At 38.3% G+C, this 20,154-nt stretch overlaps 1 protein-coding gene and 1 long non-coding RNA gene across 3 annotated transcripts in view; both read left to right on the top strand.

The window, feature by feature from the left end:
* The window catches only part of LOC111236347 (solute carrier family 25 member 38-B-like), a 7,464-nt gene extending 2,809 nt beyond the window's left edge, over positions 1-4,655 (top strand). For both annotated transcript variants that reach the window (XM_022765051.1, XM_022765050.1), the window contains exons 3-8: positions 491-615; positions 1,267-1,351; positions 1,800-1,979; positions 3,447-3,615; positions 3,981-4,144; positions 4,314-4,655. In XM_022765051.1, the coding sequence (XP_022620772.1) occupies positions 491-615; positions 1,267-1,351; positions 1,800-1,979; positions 3,447-3,615; positions 3,981-4,144; positions 4,314-4,436 (846 nt within the window). In that variant the 3' untranslated portion in view covers positions 4,437-4,655. The remainder of the gene's footprint in view (positions 1-490; positions 616-1,266; positions 1,352-1,799; positions 1,980-3,446; positions 3,616-3,980; positions 4,145-4,313) is intronic.
* A 4,697-nt stretch (positions 4,656-9,352) lies between these two features.
* On the top strand, positions 9,353-12,244 carry LOC111236354. Its single transcript, XR_002665720.1, has 4 exons — positions 9,353-9,513; positions 10,657-10,802; positions 11,462-11,562; positions 11,980-12,244. It is a non-coding gene; the product is annotated as an uncharacterized LOC111236354 (long non-coding RNA).
* The last annotated feature ends 7,910 nt before the right edge of the window (positions 12,245-20,154 follow it).

The raw sequence follows: 20,154 nt of genomic DNA, 5'->3' as shown, positions 1-20,154 counted from the left end.
GTGTGTGTGTTGGGGGGGGGGGCGACGACGACTGTCTCTACACATCTCCATCATCTGCGCTGTGTGGAAACCTGGCCTCTCCTCTGTTTACAGCTTTGTTTTTTTTGTAATGCTGGAAATGTCACACAAGCATATTTAGATTCAAAGTAAAGTCCAGTATGTGTATGAGGTAATATTCATTATTGTTCATAATGTTTCCCTGGCGTTCGACAAGAGGTGATCCATACAGACAGTGATGTTGCATGGTGCATTTTCAGATTATACTTTTTACACAGTGACTAATCCTTTATATTTCTCTTTGCCTTATCCCCTTCCTCTTCTTCTGTCTCTCTATAATTCCAATTTCTCTCTACGATTGCCCTCCTCTCCTTCTCTCTCTCTCTGCATTTTGTTTCTCCTGTCACATCTCTCTTTGCCATTCCCCCATCCCCTCTTTCTTTCCATCCCTCTCTGTCTCCTTCCTCTCTCCTTTCTCTGACATCGTCCTCAGGCTCACCCGGCTCTCAAAGCCTTTATGTGTGGTTCTCTCAGCGGCACTTGCTCTACGCTGCTCTTCCAGCCTTTGGATCTGGTCAAGACACGGCTACAGACTCTGCAGAACAACGCCAAGCCGGGGTGTGTGTGCACACATAGCATAAAGAAACATCTTATGCATGTGTGTGAAATGCAAACACACTTATTTTACACATTTTGTCCTAATGCCACGAGACTAACGCACACTGTGCTCTCCAGGCATGTATGACAACACAACAAGCGCACACACACACACACACACACACACACACACCCACACACACAGACACACACACACACACAGACACACACACACACACAGACACACACACACACACAGACACACACACACACACAGACACACACACACACACAGACACACACACACACACACACAGCATGGCAGCACAAAATGTGAAGGCAGTGCCAGCCTGAATCTACTGTTATGACCCATATAGAGCAATTAGTCACACCAGCACCATGTAATCATAGTGTCAGGCTGCTAGGTTGCACTTCCCTTCACGAAGGACAGGAAATCTTAACAGCTAAAACTGGATATTTATTTTAAACAATGATCCACAGGTGGAAGGATTTCCTCAGCTCCAATTTCCAGAGTGAATCAATATCAGTGTTAAATGATTGTTTAAAGGCATGTTGTTCACCTTATGAAAGCCTAAAGTGTTTATCATCTGTCTGTCTTTGAGAGTGTGTCTGAGAATGTGTTTGTAACCATCCCTAAACCTCATCCTGCAGTGCACCGAAGGTGGGGATGTTTGCTGTTTTCGTCAATGTTATTAGGACAGAGAATTTCTTCAGTCTTTGGAAGGGAGTTTCACCAGTGAGTATCTGACCTTGTTTATTTTTTCCCTTTTTTACAATAATTTCTGCAGTTATAAATTCTATTGTTGCATGTAGGCAGTCAGGACAGTTCTGCAGCACAGACCTGCTGACAATCTTTCTGTCACCTTACATTCATGTTACCTCTCTGTCTCTGGCTCTAAGAAGCAGACAAACACTCTTCCACATTAAGTCTCCTTTTCATTTTAAAGATCACATAACTGTGTTTCTGTCAGAATGCAATTTTTTTTTTAAAACAACATACTTTTAGTATCATGGTTCTGTTCAAGAACACTTGACATAAAATTAAAAACTAGATCTCTTTGGCTTTAATTAGTAAGTGAGACAAAACTAAACGTGACCATTTTAAACATTGTAGTTTGTATTTCTTAACCAAAGCCTTTAACTGAATCAGAGAAATGTTAAGTGCTTGTGTTTCTCTCTGGCAGTCATTTGTGCGCTGTATCCCTGGGGTCGGCATCTACTTCAGCACCTTCTACTCGCTGAAGCAGCACTTCTTCCTGGAGCGGGCACCCAATGCAGGTGAGGCTGTTCTTCTCGGAGCTGGTGCAAGAGCTTTGGCTGGTGTCTGCATGCTGCCATTCACCGTCATCAAGACACGCTTTGAGGTGAGTGACAGTTCCTTTACTGAGAGATCTTCTGAGTCATTCTGAACTGAGTTGTGTTGTATGATCTGTTGAATGTAAAGCAACATAATGCAACTATTTTACCTTAAAATAACAACTTTAAAATCATTTTGATGGTTCACTGACTTAAATGGGATTTAAGTCTATAATTGAAATGGGAGAATGGTGCATTTTTCATTCCCACTGCGCGCCGTGAACGCCTTTTTTGCACTATGTAACATTTTGAGTGGATACAATCTCCCACAAGAAGTGTGTAACGCTTTACGGCACTATGCCACTACTAGCTCCTAGCATTTTAGCACACAGCTGCTGAGGGTTCAGATGTTTTCGGTCCGTCAGATTGGCTGAATGCTGACTTGACATGAGTGGACAGCGCGACTGCTGGTTTATACTAACATGATGATTTTGGGTTTGTTGCCTGAGCGATTGTTAGGCTTTTTTTCTGTACTTTAACTGCTCTGACTCGGAGCCCAGCAGAGAGTCTTGTAATCACCACTTGTTGCTGAAGAGGCTGTTTTTGCCGCTGCTCAGCAGAAGTTACATAATCTTGCTTTAATACTTTTATGATAATCTCCTCATATTCATGTTTCAGTTAATGTTGTTAACTTGTTAACAGGGCAGGCTATAACTAAAAGCATTTGTTGGTAATGCATGATTGACTTTAGTCAGTTGTCTGCTTCGACAGTTTTATCAACCACTTTGTTTGTCAGATTTCTTCCTGAATTAAAAGGCCTTCAGTAGACATGTTCTCAGTAGGTGACAATAATAATATATTGATCCAACAAATGCATTTTATGAATATTCAAGCCGCAAGAGGGAAGGAGGGAGGCATCTTTTTGCAGGGTCACGACTCATCAATATGTTAGATGAGTCTTACTTTTTTATCTTCAGGCAGTAGTCAGTTTGGCAATATTAAAAGTAGCATTTTTATAAAAACTTTTTATTTAAAATACAAGTGGTTTTCTTCACAATCTGGGTAACTTTATACTGCAGGGGAAAACAGAAGAGAATATTTGCATCCATTTTGGAATTGATATTGATATTTTAAATATGTTAATTTGTCTTAAAGCTGTTACATTTGCACGACACCTACATATTCATTAAAGAGTGAGACATGTCCACCTTCAGCTTATTCATATATCATGAGTGTTGTGCTCAACGTCTGACAAGACACCGTGTAGCTGATAACAAAGATAATGAACTATGAAGCATGAATCATGAGTTGGAGACACTGTAAACAATGAATGACCATTCCACCTAGCTTCCATAAATGAAGGACCACAATTTACAACTACAGTGGCAGTCTTTAGCACTGTAGAAAAATCTGTATTCGACTGGGTGCTTCTAGGTGATAAGGCAATTACTTCCAGTGTCATAACCGTGTCATAAAAACAATGGTGTGAATAATCATGTTCCATGTTCATTGTAGATGTTTATATTTTGTTTCAGAGTGGCTGTTACAACTATGTGAGTGTGCCCGGGGCTCTGAAGAGTGTGTATGAGACAGAGGGAATCCGGGCTCTGTTCTCAGGGCTGACTGCCACGCTGCTCCGAGACGCTCCGTTCTCCGGCATCTACGTCATGTTCTACAGCCAGGCCAAGAGGGCTCTGCCTCAAGGTGAGGGCCACACTGCATCAGTGAATTGAAATGGCGGTCCCCCACTCTCACTCCTGTATTTCCTGTCCGACTCCATGTTCCTGTCAAATAAAGGCATAAAATAACCCCCCCAAAAATTTATCCCTCAGAATTTGTCACTCAGTAAGTAACAAAACACTTTAGTACAGGGAAAGAACCTGCTCAGTATTGGTCACAATTTTATAGAAAACAGATTTAAGGGATCCTTACCAGAAATGTTTGTTAATATTATATGTTTTGCAATACGTGTGAAGAAAACAAACTGCTATAATCAGCAGTGCACCTCACAATACACCTCACTATACTCATGTTCTTTCTCCTAATACCTGGTTTCTCTTCCCTCTCAGAGGTGACTTTGTCGGCCTATGTCCCACTGGTGAACTTCAGCTGTGGATTGGTGGCAGGTGTCATGGCTTCGCTGGTAACACAGCCTGCAGACGTGGTGAAGACCCACATTCAAGTCAGCCCATCCCACTGGAGCACGGCAGATGCTATTCGCTACATCTACATGGTGTGTGCTCATTGTATCACAGCAGGCAGATTTTGTCTTACTGCATGTGTGCATGTCATTTTCACTGAGAGGCAGTACTGGCAACACTCATGGTTGTTGATAAGAGGGGTACGACATTGCCACTATACCAGTATCATACTGAACTTTCCTGCTCTGTTCTCTCCCTCAGGAACACGGCATGGGAGGGTTTTTTCGTGGGGCTGTACCCAGGTCTCTTCGGCGCACTCTAATGGCTGCTATGGCTTGGACTGTCTATGAACAGCTGATGGCTCGAATGGGCCTCAAATCCTGAAGAGCAATGGTACTGAGCCATGGAAAAAAAAGATGAAATATGAGGGGATAATGATCTTTTTTCTCACTGAAAGCGTCATGCAAGAAAAAAAGGGAACGAGCCAACGAGCTTATAGAGAGTGAGCCAGCACTACCAGGAGGAACCAGGTGGATACATGTCGAAAAAATGAGTGAGGTGTGTGTGTGTGTGTGTGTGTGTGTGTGTGTGTGTGTGTGTGTGTGTGTGTGTGTGTGTGTGTGTGTGTGTGTGTGTGTGTGTGTGTGTGTATTTTGTTGTTATTTAAATGTTTGTGAAAATGTGTCTGTAGGTGTGTAAGTTTGAGATTGTGATGTTACACCTGACACACTTTTGTCAGTCTGAAGTGACACTCCCTGCTGTGAACTTATTCCTCCTCTTACTATTTATGTCTGGACACCCTGAGGTATGGCTACCACTCAAAAAATGCCCTTGACTGAGGGTCTGTATCTTTGCTGGGCAGCTTAGTTGTCTTTGACGAGGTGTTTGAAAACACTGCCAAGACAAACAGGGCATTCAGCAAGCTGGTGTAGCGTACCTCTGCTGAGGTAACCAAAAAATAAAGCACTGCAGAGCAGAGGAGCTGTTGCTTCTGTCATATTTATGAAACTTCAGATTGAGCAATGTTTCTTACTTGTCAACTGGTATTAATTAACAAGCAGACTTAGAGGACATTTATTTGTTTCAGGCTCGGACAATCACAAGTACTTATACAGCTATACTGGGCTAACTTCAATAATCACAATAAAGCCTTTGTTGCCATACTGCTCAAAACTATGCTAATTTAAACTTTATATACAACCGCGGTGCATTTTTGCATAGTGAAACCAGATGTGCTTTTCAAAGAAATAATGATAGTCACATCCATAGCTAAAATATATTCAGACCTGTGATGGCATCTCAGTCAGATCAGGATTTTGTGGATTTTTGGAGTTTTGTCATTGTAATGCTTGATTCATTTGAGGACTTAAAGGTACCCTGTGGAGTTTCTGCCCACTAGTGGCACTATGGAGCGACATTTTATGAGTATGTCCCCTTTTTGTTTCTATTGTTCACAAAGGAGCGACACAATACTAGTGTAGTCTCGCTGCCAGGTTCACGCTATTCTACAGTTGACAACAGTAACATACATGCACATAGCACATAAACATGCGCTGACACACTTGCAATAAAGACCATTTTCAAAACCACAATGTCCATGGTGGTTAAGTTTGCAAATGCTTGTAATGATGAGTGTTGGTACTAAGTGTGTTCTGTTGAAGGCAAAGTCATATTCATAATTCCACGGGGCACCTTTAATCAAAAACAGCAATGCAATTTGCATTGTTCCTTGGGTTAAAGTAAGCACTTTTGTAAGTTTATTTTTTTGCCAGAAATTATTTTGACGACAGGGTGAAGTTGAAATCTTTCAAATATTTCAAATGGTGTTGAATTCAGTTACCTCCTGTGATTAAATTAGTTGCCTGTTCGCATTACTCCAGAACATTAAGCTTGCAAGTGAAGCATTGCTTAATCATTGTGCTACTAACTTTAAAAAAATTACACAGAATCCATATCAGTGCTGAAGAGACAGATCAAGACAGTTTCCAGCTTTTCACTGGCTTTTTATAGATATTTGACTCGGCACAGAATTATTGGTCATAAAACATGAAGGCCATATTTTTATGTTGCTTGTACAGTGTACCCTTTTGCATAGATATTATTTATTAGTGTTGATATAAAAAAGACGTAATATATTGAAAATAAATGTTTATAGAAATGCCAAATGGAAGATCTCATTAGTGGAGGATCGAAAGATTTAATTGTCTGAACAAAATGGATCATTAAGCAAACAGCATGTCATCTCACTGAAGACCTTTGTTAGTCTTGATAACAGAAATGGCTCTTATGTCCAGTGTGATCTGTGATGTAACAGGGAAACTTGTGCAGAGAAGAAATTATAAATTCGATATTACCCAACAAGTATCTGTGCACTGAGATAAAAAAATCTTAAGACTTTGAAAGGAACAGTATAGCACATGCTGAGCCATTAGCTGTCTCCAGAACAAAGAGAGATGTGAGGCTGTGCAGTTAAACCTGACAGACAAATCTGTTTTTTAAATGGTGAAAGTTAGTGGCGTGTGACAGGAGTTGATGTCGAAATGCCTCCATTTTGCTGTGTAACACAAGCTGTGTATCTAACTGTGCCCTACATGTGCCATAATTCACACCTGGAAGTTTTACTTTGCCAATAATCTGCCATCGCAACACTCCTGTAGTCTTCTGTTGTGACTGTATTGTATATGGTCATTGTTATTGTAGATATTTGTTTCCTCAGACAGACGCTGTGCCTGCCTGGTTTTTAATGTCAATAAATTCTCTTCTATTTTTTTTTCAAAATTATTTTGACTTTTTGTTATTAGAAGAGGGCATTGACTTTGCTTTATTGTTTTTTTGTTTTTTTTATGAATGTCACAGTCTGTACTTCCAGATACCCATATTTCCGACCATGTTATTAACAAACGTGAGTGTGCATGCTGCTACTACACATTGAGAGTCACTAGATTCAGCTGTTGCACAGCCAAAACCAGCCATTATAACCACAAGTTAATAAATACAATATATGGAATACTAAGGAGATTATGTTGAACATTCATTGAAACTAAATCAGTTTTATTCAGTAGTTATTAACTTCTAAAATATGTATTTTTCACCATAGAAAGTTTGTGATTAAAGAAATAGATTTTAAACTCTAATGGGCATTCAGAAAATCTTCCAACATTTGGTTAAATATTTAAATAATGTAACAAAATAAGGATGGAGAATTGTTTGTAATTGACATTTTAGCAACAAAAAAGCTGCTACACTTATGTGTCTTTCAAGTTTATTTAGTTTCTAAACTGACATGAAAGACACATAGATATGAACAAGATAACTTAAAGTTAAAATCACAACACCATGGCAGTAAAAGTACAAATATTTGTATGAAACAGAAATTATAAAGAAAATCCAAAAAGATATGAATAGTATCTGGACTAAGCATTTTAAATCAAAATCCAACATTTTACATTTCCAGCAAAAGTGACATGTTTAAAACTTAAACGACATGAATGACAATTAATAGCAGATGAAGCTGAGTCACCTGGCAGTCCCAGTTCTCCCACTCTCCCATTCTGGTTAACGCTCTGCAGCGATTTCGTTTAGGCACTGGTAATCCTGAGCTCTTCCTTGGGGCGAGGCCTTGTACACCAGAGGTTGTGTCATCCACCATCCACCCGGAGCCAGGAGTAACAGTCCGATCACAGTGCTCGATCTCATCGGAGACTCTCGGTCTTAGAGCGCAGGCTGGAGAGATTAGTGTGATTCTCTCCACAGTGCTCCAGAGCCTCCACGCATGCACACACAAGCAAACATGTTGGAGATAGAGGGGTCTACAAAAGTTTGGGAACAACTTTACTTTAGTGTAAAGGGAATAAGTAACAAAAAGCACAAGAAATAGGGAGAAAGTTACATTGATGAACTGTCCCGGCAAATTAGGTATATTCAAAGTTTTTAAAGCCAGTATAGGTCCCTTCAGCAGCTTGAACTCTACCTCAGCATGGACCTGGAGACCAAACATAGTCAGAAAGGACAACAAGAAGAATGTCTGCTAAGCTTCACCTGCCTTCTCTTCATGAAAGATTCAAAACAACCTCAAAACACAGGAGGACAAGACCACACTCAAACTCAACTTGTCATGATAATTTAACCGCTGTTGCAAGCAGAAATCAAACTGTCAGTTGTCACTCACTTTCTGAGCCATGAGGTCACAGTTGGATGGCCAACCAGAACAGTGTCCTGCAGCAACAGTGCCCCGAGCTTTGCCTGAACGTCCCACAAGGGGGCTGGTGATCTGCCTTCGAACCTATCAGAAGGAACATGACAATTTAGCAACAGAAACTCCTTTAAGATTTAGACATGTTATATGATGCTGGTTATTGATTATACAACAGTATGTGTGTGTGTGTGTGTGCGCGTGTGTGTGACTGACTGACTGACTGACTGACTTATGGGCTTCCTCTGTTTTCTTCCCTCTGTTAAAACCTGGGTGGCAAAGTGACCTCTTACTACTTCTCTATTTCTAAATAACAGGCAGAGCTACAGTATGATATACATGGACTAGTCCAAGCAGAACAGAGTACATCTGAATTAGGTGGAGTGTAGTTACAATACAGTGGAGGTTATACAATTATGTCTGAGGATATCTATGCCATGCCAGACCTCACCAAGAAAGTTAGATTTCAGACAAGGGAGAATGAGTGCAGAAATGCAGACAAAATGGATAATATGACCATTTATGACAACCACTGGGCAGAGGGGAGTACGCCACCGAAATTACAGGACACCACTGAAGAACAACAGCAAAGTATCTATCCGCCTGTCTGTGTCTGTCTACCTGTCTCTTATGTAATACATACTATGATTAAGATTACCTTTTTATGTGCCATAAACATTACATTTTATGTTGATGCATTTTGTTTTTCAATTATGGACATAAAAAAAGTTCATGGCATTTTTAAACACGGGTAACTAAAAGTGCTCTAATGAATAGCTTTTAATAATGCAGAACTTTATAAAATAGCTAATTTTTAGAAGCAAGTACAGTAACAAATTGTTTTAAAATAAACTTTCATCAGCCATTTACTTGTGCTCTCGGCCATTTCAGTCAATGCACCTTCAGGAAAGAGGGATCTCGTCAGACCTGCTGCAGTGTTTCTGGTGCTGCTGTGTCTTCTCCTCCTGGCTGTAGTCATTGCTGTGGTGGTCCTATGCAAGTTTTCCAAATTCATCTATTCAAAGCAATGGTTATTATAACTCACCCAAATGTATATAGATGTTTGATCAATCACATATTTGATGCTTGCTGTGGCAGGGGTTCAAGACAAAAGCCTCAATGTCAACCTGACCATCGAGAGAGACGAACTACAGACAAATTACAGTGAAATGACAAGCCTCAATGTCAACCTGACCCAAAAGACACACCAGCTACAGGAAGACATTTTTGAAGTCACCAAAGACAGAGACAAATTAAAAAAGCAGCTTGGTGAGTGGACAAAAGAATAATGATTTTGATTAAAAGAATAGTTTGACATTTTGGAAAATACAAATTCACTGATGTGCCAAAAATTAGTTGATAGCATAAATACCACTCTCATGTATACATTGTATTTATAAAGCTGGTGCCAGCAGCTGGTTAGCTTAGCACAAAGTCTGGAGACAAAGAAACAGAATGACTCTGTTCAAAGACAAAAAAAATCAGCCTACTACAAAAGCTAAGGCTCACTAATTAAAAGTTACATAGCATTTGGTTCATTTATACAAAAATCGAAGTGTAAAATTGGGGCATTATGAAACTTTTCTGTTACTTGACTGTTAGCTGTTACCAGGCAACCAGCAGAGACTCCAGTAAGTTGTTGTGTAGTTCGTGAACGATTCATTCAAAAGAGTGAATCTTTTAGGTAAACAAACTGAACTGAATGACTTCCTGAAACAATCTATTCATTTCTTACTTTAGTTGAGTTTCCTCGTTTGTAGTGAACTATAGGGTTAGGGTTAGGCTAGAAACATGTTTATGGTCTGGTAGGAAAAATAGTTTTGGTGTCTATCGCTTATTTCCCCCATCATGAAAACTGTATGAGTGGTGGACTTTTATATAACTCACTCATTCAAATGTTATTAAGGCTTAAAGGTATGCATGATTGAGGGCATGGCCACTTTGAGTGACCGGTGGGAGCTGTCACAGTCCGCTAGCTGTCTGCTCACTGTCACCTGAGCTAATTTGAATCCCTTAGCGTGACCTTGCGGCTGTGTTTGTGTTGTTGGTGTCTTCAGGAGGATTTTGATAAAAAATATTAGACAAATGATATGGGTTGTGCAGTTAATTGACTCACGTAAAATGAGGAAATCTGTGCTCCTGTTTTTTGGGTTGAGTGAAATTCTAGTATGATTTTATTTATATGTTGACTAATTCGCAGGTGTCTATCTTTATTTACAGTTTATGGTTCAAATGTGCAGAGTGAGTGATTCAAGTCATTCATTTGTAGGAATTCACTCGCGTGCGACCATTCTTTTCTCCAGGGTGTAGAGTGGTATTTCTACTTGATGTACAGTGTTTTGTCTTTCCCCTTGTCATGGGGTTTGCATGCATTATTATGACTGAAGCATATTATTATTTGTTGTTAAACAGAGACATCATCCTGTCCTGCCAAGTGGATAAAGTTTGGCAACACTTGTTATTCATTTTTCACCTCAATGAAAAACTGGTCTGACAGCAAACAGTTCTGTGAAAGTCGTGGTGGACAGCTGCCGATCATATCTAGCGAAGAGGAACAGGTGACTCTTTCTTTCTCTTGAAGCTATTGTGGGTTGACTGAGTACTCTTATTTTATTCTCTGCATACATGTAATACATACTGTTTTAAAGGTACTAATATACACACTTCCCAAATTCATCATTTTAATATGGTATGTAGTAGACAAAATTAGTACTTGGCCTTTTAGAAAGATGGAAGAGGAAAAGATCAGTGTGATAAAGTAGTTTCAATCTTCCTGAAATGTCTGAAAAGGGGAAGAGAGGTCCACAATGACTTCTGCAAAGCTGCAGAAGTGAACACAATAGTATATGAACAGTGTAGGAGGGAGAGACATTCAAACCTGTGAATATTGTGATAGAGAAAGTTAATTCTGTTTCTTAATCTTCTATCTACATAATCACTTTTCACAGTAAACATTTTGACTTGTCGTGATAAGAAAATCACAGGTGTTACTATAATAACATTAACAATGGCTCTGTTGTCTGTGAGCCAACATGCACAACACCAGGGCCCTGAAACTAAATCAGCTAAATTAAATTAAGCTATCATTATTTTTTTCCTACTGTGACATATCAAAAGGAGGACTCTTAAGATAAACCGATAATCTTTTAGAAGTAAAGAATAAATGATGAAATCTAACTATAATTGACAGCCACCTAAATCTCTCTCTGAATTCTAGATATTTCTAAGCTCATTTTCCAACAGCATCTGGATTGGTGTCACAGACGAGGAGCAGGAAGGTGTCTGGAAATACGTTGATGGAACGAATGCCACCACATTGTAAGACATTTGCTCTGCTATGAGCAGGGAGACAAACACTGCCAGCTCATCAGTTAGTTTACATTAAAGCTAAGGGCTCCCAGCAGTCTTAATGCAGCTCTGAAAAAAAGTCTGCACACAATTAAATGAAAATATTAAAGGACAGAGAAGATGAAGAGATTAGCTCTGCTGTACTTCATATATTGACAATAAAGACATGTTGTGCATGTAGGTCATTAGTGAAGCTGTGTGATATTGAGCATCCAAGATCTGAATCACAAATGAAACAAATGTGCTTTCATTGTCCTTAAAAATCATAATTATGACTTCATAATAACATACTATGGAAGGACAATTCACAGATGTCAGCAGTATTGATTTCTAATATTTTAGCAATGGTTTAAAATTGTGACTGAAATGTTTTTGTACTGTTTTTAGGTACTGGGGAAGAGGACAGCCGGATAATGGAGGACGTTATGAAAAAGAAAACTGTGTTCATATTAATAAATGGTTAAGTGGTTTAAATAACTGGAATGATTTACCTTGCAGGTTAAAATTATTCTTCATCTGTGAGAAAATACTTAAATGAAATCAAATTATGATGCTACACTCTTGAACTGATTCCACATCTGTTTTGCTCTGACGCATGTAAAATAACAACAACAAGCTGCACATTTTTCCTCCTGTTAAAGCAAAGTAGAGCTTCTCCATGCTGTATGTGTAATGTATATATATTTCATGTATAAATAAACTTCTTAGATTTGACTTTTCAGTAATGTAATATTTTTGATTATTTGTTGTTGAAATTATATATAAAAAAAAACAAATACATATATCTGACAACCTTATTCATTGTAGGACTGAGTGATTTAGTACATATAACATTATCATAATGAAGACCAAATGACACTTTAATGTAGAAACAGGACTGAAAGAAGCTAAAATGCCGATATAGGCTTTATCGCTAATAATAATTTTAAAAATGAATTTATTGTGAAAGAAATTATGATTTTAGTAAAAAGAATACAGATTCATACAGAAATGACTGTAAGAAATGTAACAGTTACAATAGAATTTATTGTAAAGTGAAATTTGTGGTGATTTAGATCAGATAACTTGACTGTCTGTTTTGTCAAATTACAGGTTCTTGATTTGGGTCAGAAGACAGTAAAAATAACAGTTTTTTGGTGAATAATAAAACTGGTTATTTTCTTTTTACCTGTGAAAGGGGCATAATGTTGAGAATAGACCTTTTTTGTAACACTTTAAATCACAACCAGCAAATAACAGTGAATATATTTTGAAAATTCCACTGAAATACTTAAAGTACATATAACTATTTTAAAGCCATAACTATAATTTTGTTCCTAGCAGGAACAATAATAATGTCAATAATACACGAAATTTACATTGATGATAATAATAATAATAAATACTCCATATTTTAAAAACTTTACATTGTAATTTCCCAAAATAGGTTTTATTTGTTAATCTTTATTGGTCCTCTAGTCTGAATGGGAATCTACTACAACACGAGCCTATAAATTCACCATATGACTTTTAAAAGAAACCTTCAGAGATATTTTCCTGAAAATGCAGCAGTTTGCAATGACTTCATTTCATGTGAACTGTAGACCTACATATTTTAAACCTATGTTAATCATGGGAAAAGTCATTGTGCCTGACACACATTCACCCACAATGACAGACGGCCCACTCATTGTTTTATCGCCTCTGTTTTGGTTCATTTCCTGTGTGTTTACTCTTCAGTTAACAATCGTTAACCATTATCTCTAGTTTTTGACTACAAATCAAATGCCAAAGGCCACTGATGATCAGGTGGGCTCAGAGGGAACAAGCAGATGCCCAAACAGTACTTAGCTTTGACTTCCTGTTTTTCTGCTCTTCTTCTTTTTTATGCTGTCATCAGTTGGAGTGTCCATCCTCTTTCAGAAAACAGACATTACTATTGAAAACGAACCATTTTATTGAGCTTATTTAAGTCTGGTGTTTAATGTATGATAGCCGTAAGACATGTCGGAGCATGTGTACGATGAGCCAGGCATCAACAGGAAGGTTCAATGCGATCAGAACAACAAGGAGAATGTAGTGGACATCTATCTCAGTGCAGAAAGCCTGAGAGTGTATGAAAATCCCTGGGTGGAGGGCATGTCACCAAATATACCAAGACCTGCAGAGGCTCAGCACCCAGGTAGGACACAACAACCAGGGATGACACAGATTATGATTTAAATTCCCTTGTTTTTTCTGTTTCAATTATAATGTCTATGTTAAGTTTTCTGTGTAGGTGTAGCAGTATGATATTGTAGCCCCTGAACATGTGTTTTAATTGAATCGTCTTTAATTTAAAAAGTTGAAGTTTCCAATAATATACAGCTACATGTAGTATTTCATGTGTTTAATGTATTTTTAATAGGTTGCAGTATCCTAAAAATCCTGATCCTGATGTTTTGTTTTGTTTTTTAAGTGTATGTGGTCAGAGAAAAGAGGAATAGTGTCAGAACCTCAGTTTTTCTGGGTGCAGTGTGTCTCATCCTCCTGGCTGGAATCATTGTCCTTGGAGTCCAAAGTGAGTTTTGTGATAGTAATACTAAGCACAAAGTGATGAGCACTTTACATGTTGTAGGTTATATAATAGTATGACAACATATGGGAATATTCAGTTGCTGTTTTGTTGTTCACCTTGTTACAATAGTGAAAAAAGAAAGAACCCACTGGGACGCAGAAAGTAGCCAGTTAACTGCCAATAACACTAAGCTCATCATACAAAGAGATTACTTGTGGAATACGTTTTGTAGTAAGTAAAATTTTACAACTCATATTTTATCATCTTTGTCCACTGATGAGGTATTTCCTCATTTAATTTGTTACAACAAGTTGAACGTGTCTTGCTTTTGTGTCTAAGGGCAACATTTTGTGTTTAAAGTTAAGAACATTAAGAGTTGAGAGTTTTGGAAACTGGAACTGTTATTGGGAAAAGTAAGGGCTAATTCAATTGTCTTTGCTTTTTGTCTTAAATACACAGGACAAAAACCTAAGAAATGTAGGAACCTGCCTGGCCTGACTAATCCTGATTAAGATGAAGACCACAAATGAGTGGGTGAGAGACCACAGAACAGTAAGAACTGGGATCTGTTATTTTTCTCTTTTGCAGGGTTGTATCACGTCATAGCAGGAAGCATCTTGGACAAATGGTCAGAATGTGCAGTTTTGATGAAATTAAACATTGCACAAGGAAATTACCATTTTCAAAATAACTGAGGAGTAGATTGATGGCCTGACAACTCCAAAATCAAAAATCAATTGATTTTATTTTATAATTATTAGATTATAATTACATATATATATATTATATATATATATTCACTCATGTTTAGCAGTTTTTTTGAGTAAAGAGCTTTCAAATTTTACTGTAGATATTTTTGTTTTGTGATTTTAATTGTGTGAAATGTCTTTCCTCTTTTTTTCTTTCTGTCTCTGCAGGTACCACTATGCCCACACATGTTTACATCAACCAAATGAAAAATGTGTTTGTTATAAGAAAGTTCACAAAGATGAAGATGGAGATCAGCTGGATATGTCAAATTGTTTTGAACAATCTTTTTCAAATTTACTGAATACACCCGGTTTTCCACATTCAAATACTGTTTAATTAACTATGTTACATTAATATTATTTCTCTTACAAATAAAATGTTATCATCTGACTGCTTGCCCAACTGGACTTAGTTGTGGTGATGTTGCTTTTCCCCTTCATCTCTGCAATTCAATTTGTCACTAATCACAGTGCAACAGTATATTCCTTACAAAAAATATGTTTATGAACTTACAAATTTTTTATCTCACAAATAATGAATAGGAGTATTTTTAGGGCCATATCCTGTTTTCTGCTCTCAGAGGTGTTGATTCAACTGTGTGGTGGGTTTGGAGGCTGCAGTTTGTGGTGCTTCTGAGTTGTATTTTTATAAAAAAGTCTATAGTTGTACTGTGTTATACTGACAGGTGTTTCTATTATTTTTGTCCACATCTCATCTACGTCAAGTGACGGCAAATAACAGAGCAGCAGCACAAACTACAGCTCCAAAATGATTATCAATGTTGAAGGGAGGATTTTATTGTTGTCAGTTTTAACTGGCCCAACAAGATAGATAGTCCAGGCAGACATCTGTTCACATTTTTATAATTAAAACATTCCATGAAATTTGTCACATTAAACACTGAGGCGGTTAACTGCTTAGTGCACTTGTCCCCATTACATTCCGTTACTGAACACAGGTGTCGGAATAAAATAGTACCACAGCGGGTGTGCGCATTGATACAATGTTATCCGCCTCGTCTGACCTCACATCCGTCTCTCCAGACAGATTTTTGTCTGCCGGCATTTTCTTTTTATTTTCCCTGTGCTGATATTTTTTTGGACTTATATTAATCTCCTGTTTTGTTGGCCGGCTTAAGGAGGTCCGTTTTCCCCCACAAGTAGTCTGCTAACACAATGCCTGGCTTTTCAGACAGAGATCGTGGCAGAGGATAGAGGTAAGTCAAGTGTCAGCTCTGGGTTTCTTAACGTTAGCCAGGATGAGCAGTTTAGCAAACGGTAGCTAGCGGTACTGCTGTCTATGGCTGTACTCGCAAAACAAGACACTTGTTCTTGTAGTTTATGTGGCCAGTAGATGTTATTTGTCTACACTCGAGAATTAAATGTGACAAGAAAAACTGTTTTTATGTGGTCTGGCGCCGCTGCATTGACTTGACGTTATCTGCCTCATTGGAGGTAATGGAGCTAACTAGACTCTGTGTCGGTGGCTGAGTAGTTGGCACGGCAAGCCTCTTTTAAATGCAAGTGTGACGCAGTAGCGTCTTCTTCTTTATCCGTTTTTGCAGTCTTGACGAATTTATTTTTTAACGACCCGTTTTTTCTCGTTCGTTAGTAGTGTCACCTGCAATGTCGGCTTACCAAGCCCCTTAACGTCCCCGTTTTATTGAAGTATGAACCTGGTCACATGAAAACTCAGTTCCGTAATCTTGACAGTTTAACTTTATCAATGAGCACGCGGATATACAGGTGTCAGAACATTTAAATCTGGCTCTGTCTAAGCAGTTTTATGGATTTGGCTGCGTCAACAGTTTGTAGGAAACTATCAACTGTCACTATAACAGTGACAGTTGTGAAAAACGTCATAGATGCTTTTAGTGGTTTGTTTATTCGGTTCAATCTCAGTTCCTAGTTTTGCCTCTAGGGTATCAAGTATCTCTGTTTTGGAAGATTGTATCTCCTGTTACAAATGTGGGATTTATCTGTTTACACATTTAAAGTCCCTCCCCCTTTTGTGTAATTTTGTTTACAAGGTGCTAGAAACGGGAAAGACAGCAATGTAATCCAGGAAAGTTGTGTGCATAGTAGTAAAGGCAGTGTGTGAAGTGACACTGCAGTGCTTCAGTATTGCATGTTCTATAAAGATGAGGGACTCATAAGAGAGGGGTAAAAAAAACAACTGTAAAATTCAGTGTGCAGAGACTGGGTGTGTCTGACTTATAACTCCTAGCAGTGTTTCCTAGCAAGCCAAACTCTAGAAATGCTGAAACCTGCACCTCCATTATGCAAAACAGTAGCATCTTTTTGTGTCAAACCATTTCAAGGCCAAGCTCAGATGAGCCTGTTGAGATCACTAAGTATCATCCAGTGGTATTTTCTCAAAACTTACTGTTGTTTCCACAGGCTGAGTAATACTAACCATGACTCATTTCTGGCTGGCCTTAATGTTGTGTGTTCCTGTCTTTTACACAAGGTATGGAGGAGGACCCCTCGTTTTGGTGGTGGTGGAGGAGGCAATAGGGGCGGACCCCCTCCAGGAAAGTTTGGCAACCCTGGTGAGAGGCTGCGAAAGAAGCACTGGAACCTTGATGAGCTTCCAAAGTTTCAAAAGAACTTCTTACAGGGAGCACCCAGATGCCACCGCAGACCACTTGTAAGGATGGCTTCCCACGTTTTTCTTTTATGCTTACATTTTTATTTGATTTTACTTATTTGATTCTCACAGAATAAGTAACACATCATGTGAAGTTAAAGATAAGACAAAATGTAATGATCTGTCACCTGAGAGAGAATATTCCAACTCAACACAATCACTAGCTTTTTCTTGTCTTGTTTTTTAAAGGTTTGTGTGTATTGACATTGTTTTATTATTTCTTCTTCCAATTCCAGCAAGAGGTTTGAGCAGTACAGAAGAAGCAAAGAAGTTACAGTCAAAGGCAGAGATTGCCAAAACCAATTGTAAAATTCCATGAAGCTGCGTTTCCTAGTAAGTCGAGATTTCAATGCTCCAGATAGCGCATGTAATTTTTAGAAGTCTCTGCGTTATCTACTAATATATGTTGAATTATTGCAGCCATACTGTGTTCATTGCCAAAGAAAATGTTGATTTTCAATAATTTAACTTACATACCTTATTTCTTTTTAGGCTACGTCATGGATGTTATAAGTCAAACAGAACTGGACTGAACCAACCGATTCAGTCCTCTAGGGGTGGCCTGTTTGCCCTTCAGTTGGCAAAGACAATGGTTGGCATCGCGCACCAAACTGGGTCTGGGAAACCCTTGCAGTAAGGTGAAGTGTTTCCAGTTATGATTTTCATACCTGTTATTAGTAAAACAAGATAGAATTTGTGTTGTCACCCTTTGCATCCAGAGCAGTTAAGACATATATACCACTTTTTTCCATATGCAAACTTAGTGCTCCTAGAAAGTAGTTCTGTAGCCTTTTTTGGACTTGCTTTGTGGTACCAGGTTTTTGCTGTAACTACCGTAAATGAGAAAAGAAACTAGTTTACTATAAGCATGAGAGAGGCATGATTATCTGGTAGTGTGCTGTGGGTTAGGCCATATGTTTTTTATTTGTTTTTTTTTAATTCAGTATTTTATGTTTCCGTGTAGTCCAGTTTAGTCATGGCATTCTGACCAATTCACTACACTCACTGGGTTGACTTGGCATTGCACTGTTATCCAGAATAACTATCTCAGATTTGAACATAATGACATAGAATTTAAGACAAAGATTTGCAACTTGAAACAATGTTAACACCATTCACCTGATACAAGAAATAGACCCCCGGTGATGTCGTGGAAATAAAATGCCTTTTGGCAGAAAAGTTTTGCTTTTTTAGAGACACTATCTAATCATGTGCCGCATGAAATTGTCGTTTTATTTATTTTAGTATTTTTTTATAGTACTTTTGCCTGCAATTGTGCACCATCCAACATCAGCCATTCTTTTTGGACAGTGGAAGATGGATCTATTGTAAGTACAATGCAGCATATACTGTTGTCTCTATTTAGCACAGGATGATATGGACAGATATTGGATTTTTTTCTCCATTTTTGAGCAAGAGGATTTTTAAGCTAATCACAGTTCTTATACCTGGATGCCCAGATGAATGCTTAGCATTCAATCAATGCTTATAAATCAAATTGTATTGATCTGTATATAGCTAATTTTCCAGCTTTTTGCCTAATTTTTAATATGGTGTGCACGTCTTGTGTTTCACTTAGCTTGCAAGAAGAATTTTCCCTTTGGGGAACAAAGTTTTCCAAGCAGTACCATAATATTATGATGTCAGTAGGCGGGGTTTGCTCCCTTCTGGGAGGCAGCTGTGAAATGCAGCGTGCATGCCAATTGTGCAGCTAAAACAAGCAGTACTTGGCAAGTTTGAAATCGACCATTTTGTGGTCTGGCTTGCAGAAGCTTGTTGTTTTGCTCTGTTTGTTCATTGAGTTGATAGACACAAATGTTGTTGTGAATGCCCAATATATACATGTTGTACACATTCAAGTTTTATTTTATTTATATTTCAAAACTGTATTTATCTTCTTTTTAAGTTGCTTAGTGTTGGCACCAAAACTCGTGAGCTGGCTCAGCAGGTGCAACAAGTGGCTGCTGAATATAGGCAGGCCTCCGTCTCAAAGAGCACCTGCAACTATGGTGGTGCAGCCCAAAGGACCCAGATCAGGGACCTTGAGAGGGTATGCTTACTGTTGATCCTTATTACAGTGAATAATTGCTAAATTCATTTAGGCATTTACTTTGCTAATATGTCTTTTGCTTTTGATTACATTTTGACAAGAACTCTTGATATTTATCATTTGGGGGCAATTTACAGTATCAAACTGATTGTGTTTTTCTTGCCTTGGTTTTTAAGGTGTTTTGAGAGATCTGCATTCGCCACCCAGGTCGCTATGTGACTTTCCTGGAGTGTGGTAAGACATAATTGCGCCGTGCACATACCTGGTGGCTGGCTAAGCTGACCCAATGCCTGGAATGGGATCGAACCTCAAATCGCAAAAATAGTTGAATGCAAAATCCGGTGTAAGCTGTGTTCCTTTCACTTGGCAGACATTTGATATTTTTGAATAAATGTCCAAGAAAAATTGTCAGCAACAACTGTTTTGTTTATGAGTAACAAATGCACCAGAAGAGAAATTAAAGTCATATCTGATGGATAATAAAAAATAAGTTTGTGTTCAAACAAGCTGCAACCATGCTTAAAATTAACTGTTATAGACACTGAAAATTCTGACTGTCGTACATTCTAAAAGTTTA

The sequence above is a fragment of the Seriola dumerili genome, unplaced genomic scaffold (assembly GCF_002260705.1).
Source record: "Seriola dumerili isolate Sdu_G_001 unplaced genomic scaffold, Sdu_1.0 BDQW01000621.1, whole genome shotgun sequence".
Lineage (NCBI taxonomy): Eukaryota > Metazoa > Chordata > Actinopteri > Carangiformes > Carangidae > Seriola > Seriola dumerili.
The sequence above is the reverse complement of the archived record's forward strand: the minus strand, read 5'-3'. Positions and strand labels throughout refer to the sequence as shown.